This window comes from Tupaia chinensis, unplaced genomic scaffold, assembly GCF_000334495.1.
Source record: "Tupaia chinensis unplaced genomic scaffold, TupChi_1.0 Scaffold000216_1, whole genome shotgun sequence".
In the NCBI taxonomy this organism is placed as follows: Eukaryota; Metazoa; Chordata; class Mammalia; order Scandentia; family Tupaiidae; genus Tupaia; species Tupaia belangeri.
Window position 1 is genome coordinate 919,378 of NW_006159691.1, and position 5,294 is coordinate 924,671.

At 34.5% G+C, this 5,294-nt stretch overlaps 1 protein-coding gene and 1 non-coding gene across 2 annotated transcripts in view; both read left to right on the top strand.

The window, feature by feature from the left end:
• The first annotated feature begins 102 nt into the window (after positions 1–102).
• Positions 103–5,294, top strand: part of OSER1 (oxidative stress responsive serine rich 1) — a 12,471-nt gene continuing 7,279 nt past the window's right edge. The window contains exons 1-2 of the mRNA XM_006147573.3: positions 103–122; positions 1,202–1,318. Coding sequence (XP_006147635.1) covers positions 1,242–1,318 — 77 coding nt within the window. The 5' untranslated portion in view covers positions 103–122; positions 1,202–1,241. The remainder of the gene's footprint in view (positions 123–1,201; positions 1,319–5,294) is intronic.
• On the top strand, positions 4,946–5,048 carry LOC114007683 (U6 spliceosomal RNA). The gene has a single exon (XR_003549273.1). It is a non-coding gene; the product is annotated as a U6 spliceosomal RNA (small nuclear RNA).

A 5,294-nucleotide genomic window follows, 5' to 3' on the forward strand; every position in this document is an offset into this window, starting at 1 on the left:
GAGAGATGAGTAGATAGGAATTCAAAGAGGATCCAAGGGTCCTTAGACTGGCACTGCTCTCTCTGAGAGTGCCTATGGGGGGTGGGGGTATGGGGTAGGGGGTAACAGGTAGAAATAAAGAGGTGAGGTGAATCCTTTCTTCCAGAATACTTTATCTTTTATTTCTCATTTTATTTTACTTCTGATTCTCTGTGATATGTCATCATAGATACTGGTTTGCTTATTTTTGTTCAGAATTTGATACTAGTTTATTACCCTGAGTGAAAAAAATAATAGGAGACTAGATTCGGGAATTTATTAATAGATTTTTCTGTTGTGTTTTAGTTGGTTTTTCGTTCCCCTTTCTTTGTTTAAATATAAAAATCAGGCCATAAAAAATGGGGAATGTGGACTAATCAAACTAGTTGATTAAGAAATCATTTAAAGGTTAACCTACAGAACAGTAACATATATGCACACACGTGTGTGTATATATAGACTTGCTCTTTCTTTGACCAAAGAAAAATTCTGTTCTTTTTCGAGTTGTAAGTGTAGTTCATTTATTTTCTTTTTTGCTTTGTTTAATACTTACAGTATTGAAAGCTATGAAACAAAAAACAAAAGGTAGTGCTTTTATACACAGAGTATGGAATAATCAATAATCATTGAAATAAGTTTTTAATCCTGCTTGTTTTGTATAACATGTCTTCATGAATATGAAAATCTGAGTCAGGATTGCTTTGAGAAATTCTGTCATGTATCATGAAGTTACTTTCAACTGGAATTGTTAGAGTTAGACTAGATGAATACTCAGCATTTTAACGAATCAGAGTTTAATAGTTTGAGCATTTCCTTTTTACTTCTGATGTGAAAGTCATGTGTGTATAGGTTTCTAGACTTTAGCGACTGGAGAGATTCCCTCCCACATTAAAAATATACTAAACATAGATTTTAGGTAATGTAGCTTCCAAAACTACGTAGTAGAATGTTGTCAAGTATCTGTACAGTTTAAATTCTGTTGTAATAGATGCATATTTTCTATATTATTTCATTTGTTTCTTTAGAAATAAAACCTATATTCTCCTAATCTTGAAACTTCCTTTTACAAATAAAAAATTACTTTTTCCTTCTCTATAGTAATGATACAGGAATATAGATTTTCAATAAAAGGTATACTTTTAATCCCCCGTTTTCACTTTGCTCATCTTATTTTCTTTTTCAGTATTAACGGGAACATCTACAGTACGGTAATAACTTTCACAATGAAATCTGAAGCCAAGGATGGAGAGGAGGAGAGTCTACAAACTGCTTTCAAGAAGTTAAGAGTGGATGCATCAGGGTAATTACATATGTAATATTTTGAATATTTTACTAGAGTTAAATAGTCCTTCTCCCCTAAGGAGCTCTTCCTCTTCTAATATTTTTCTATTTATAGAAAATAAAAATGCCAGTAGTGTGATGTTCTACTAAATTCTGCAAACTATTTTATTTTAAAAAGAAACCCTTCTGTTAAATTTGAAAAGTAGCAGCTTATTTGTACTCCAATGTTAGACATTATGGTTTTTCTTAACTTTAATTTTAAGAAGGGTCTCGCTACTCCCATCTTTTTAATCAAAGGTTGTCAAGCAATGTCCCGTAAGGGATTTCATCATAGATCTCCAAGGAATCACAGTATTTTCCACTAAAAGTAAATTAGTCCAATAGAAATCTGTGAGGACATTGTTGATTTCATGGTCTCTGATTGCTGAGTCTATCACTATGGAAACGTCTATTCAGTAGGGTTCTGTCACTGAGATCGATAATCTTGGACCCTTTGGCCAAACTAATAAGAGCACCTGCAGACCAGCTGCTGTCTGAATGTTAATATTCTACCCGTTGTAAAATATTTTGTGCAAGACTCTTCTCACCCCAACTCTTTGCCCTAGGTCAAAGGAAATCTCAAAATTTTAGAGGATGTAAGAAATTTTCTTTTCATGATTGGGAGCTGAACACTGGGAGTTGAGAGTTTAGAGTAGAATACACCACAACAAAGAATAATAATGAACACTAACATTTATTACTTACTGTGTACTCAGCACTGGATTCCCCTAAAAATTACTTGGAATGTTATAAAAATTCTTTCAAAGTGTATGTACAGTGTGTGGTTGAAGTATGGTTAAGTGCTTTGTGCACATTATGTTTTCTTATTATTAAATACTACTGTCATTTCAGCTTACAGATAAGACTCACACAAATTAAGTCAACTATTAAAAGTCACATTAGTAAGGAGTGACAGACCTTGGACTTGCACCCAGATAGGTCCGACTGCAGAACCTGTGCATTCCTTAATATGGTATCTTGATGACAGTGAAGAAATGAATGTAGTACATAGCACAAAGTAAAAATGAAATAGATTTACAGCTGTCTGCCGTTTGCCAAAACTGCGTTTGCCATTCCAGATGAGAAGATTAATGCTAATAGATTTGCACAGTAAATGTCACACATGCCCCCATTTGCTTCCATGACACTTCAAAACAGTATCTTTCCTCCCAGCAGGTTTTTTGATATAATCACCTTGCCATTTTATATCAATACTTTGATAAGTTATTTTGAGAAGCAGAAATGAAGCAGAAAAGCAGATAGTTCCAGATTGTGGTCACAGTGTGTTTTTTTTGTGCTTTCTAGTATAGAAGTAACAATTTTTAAATCAGAAAAATAATAGACATGACTACACATATGTAAATACAAATCCCTTAGCGTGTAAACTTATGAGTAACTCTGGATACACAGACCTCTTTCCTGATGTTTTAAGAAGTTGGAATGTAAAATTAAGCCATTTTGGTGTCCCTAAACATTACTTGGAACATTATAAAAATTCTTTCAAAGTATCTATACAGTATATGGTTGAAAGTTACATATTTGTGGTATGTAAAATTATAGGAAGAGAAAGAGCAGTGGAGAACACACGAGAAAATAAGAGAAGGGGTGAGTCATTAGCATGACTAAGCAGAATAAGACTGGAGTAGTGCATCATACATTTCTAGTTGTTTCATATTGTTACCGATTTTCAAATGGAACATCTGAGGGACTGACTCATCAACTAACCATGCCTTGCCAGGAAAAAGGAAGTTAGCATGATCCTGTGCAGCAGGTTTTGATTTACAGTGGTATTTGTCTTATCATGACAAATCTCTATATTTATTATAGAAAAACATAATCCCTTTTATCTGATGATTAAATAATACTTATTATAGAAAAAATCTATGAGGACAAAAGGAAAAAATGGAGTTAAAAAAAAGTAATTTACTGGGAACCAGCAGTTAGCGTAATGGCTATGTGGCTGGACTCCCACGTAGTCGACCGCGGTTCGCGTCCCAGACCTGGTGGCTTAAAACTCAACGCCAGGCGTGTGTGCATGCGTGCCCAAGATCCCGAGAGGAGAATGGAGGAGAAGGGATTGCAGCGTGACCATCCCCCCTGGGGGATGATTTCTCGCTTTCTGTCTCTATGTCTCTCTCTGTCTGGTGAGTGCATGCGCCCTATAGCGAAAAAAAAAAGTAATTTACCCAGCACTATTAACATTTAGACCATCTGTAAATAATACCATATATGTTTTTTATATAGTTGAGCTCATAATGTGTTAGAAGTATTTATCCATGCTGTTTACTTCTAATACTAAAAGCATTATCATGTATCATTAAAAATACTTTGTACATTTAATTTTTAGTAAGTTCATAATATTTCATTTCTACAATATAGTATTTTTCTTATTATTGAATATGTAGGTTATTTCTAGTTACTTTTTTTTATTTTAAACTATTTGAGTCAGGATCTTTTCTTTTTTTTAAAGAATTATTTTACTTATCGTTATAATACTAAAAGCATTATCATGTATCATTAAAAATACTTTGTACATTTAATTTTTAGTAAGTTCATAATATTTCATTTCTACAATATAGTATTTTTCTTATTATTGAATATGTAGGTTATTTCTAGTTACTTTTTTTTATTTTAAACTATTTGAGTCAGGATCTTTTCTTTTTTTTAAAGAATTATTGTACTTATCGTTATTTATTTATTTATTATTTTAATTTGACCAGAGAGGGGTAGAGTGAGAGAGAGAGGGGAAAAGTGAAGAAGCAAGCTGTCAGGTCTGGGACTTGAACTGCAGTTGGCCTTGTGGGAGTCCAGTGCCCTTAACCGCTATGCCACCTGCTGGCCCCAGTCAAGATCTTTCACTTTAGTAGATAAACATCTTTTTCTTAAATGATTTGTCCAGTGCTATTGGGTTGTCAGAAAAGTCATGACATATTTTTCTATATTTTTCTATGGAAATATGTGTCGTGACTTTTCTGACAATCCATAAGCATGTATAGCAGGAGCTGTGTGTGTGTGTGTGTGTGTGTGTACTGAAAATACCTGGAAATGGTAATGCCGTTAATCTCCAGGTAATGAGATTATAGATTCTCTTAAAATTTTCATGTACTTGAGTGGGAACTCACTTGTATAATTTTAAGCTGTTAAGATTTAACTCTTACAGTATTTCAAGTTTGTTAGTTATAAATATTAGAATATTAGAATTTTTCTAAAAGTTGTGTAATATTTAAAAATACATTAATTTTTTTTTCTTTTTTTTTGGAGAGGTTTTTGCTACAGGGTGCATGCGCTCGCCAGACAGACAGAGAGAGACAGAGAGATAGAAAGCGAGAAATCACGCCCCCGGGGGGATGGCCACACCGCAATCCCTTCTCCTCCATTCTCCTCTTGGGATCTTGGGCATGCACGCACACGTGCCTGGCGTGAGTTTAAGCCACGGGTCTGGGACGCGAACCATGGTCGACTATGTGGGAGTCCAGCGATATAGCCAGCTAACTGCTGGTCCCAAAAATACATTCATTTTCAAGTTTGGTTTAGTCTCCTAAATTTTTGCTTGTAAACCAAATTTCCATGGTTCTATTTTGCCTGCATAAAATAGTGTTTGGGGTGCTCGCTTCAGCAGCAGATATACTAAAATTGGAACGATACAGAGAAGATTAGCATGGCCCCTGTGCAAGGATGACACGCAAATTCGTGAAGCGTTCCATATTTTTAAATTTAAAAACAAAAAGTCACTTTTCTTCAGCACCTACTCAATTTTTTGTAGACTGTGGAATGAGAATTCTGTCCATTTTTACAAATTGTTCTTATGAAATCTCTATCTTGTCTATTAAAAATTAAAAGGAATGCCACAAAAAAAAAATAATAAGTATTTGGGGACCAGCAGATGGCATGGTGTTTAACATGCTGGACACTCCCACATGGCCAACCACGGTTCAAGTCCCAGACCTGGTGTCTTG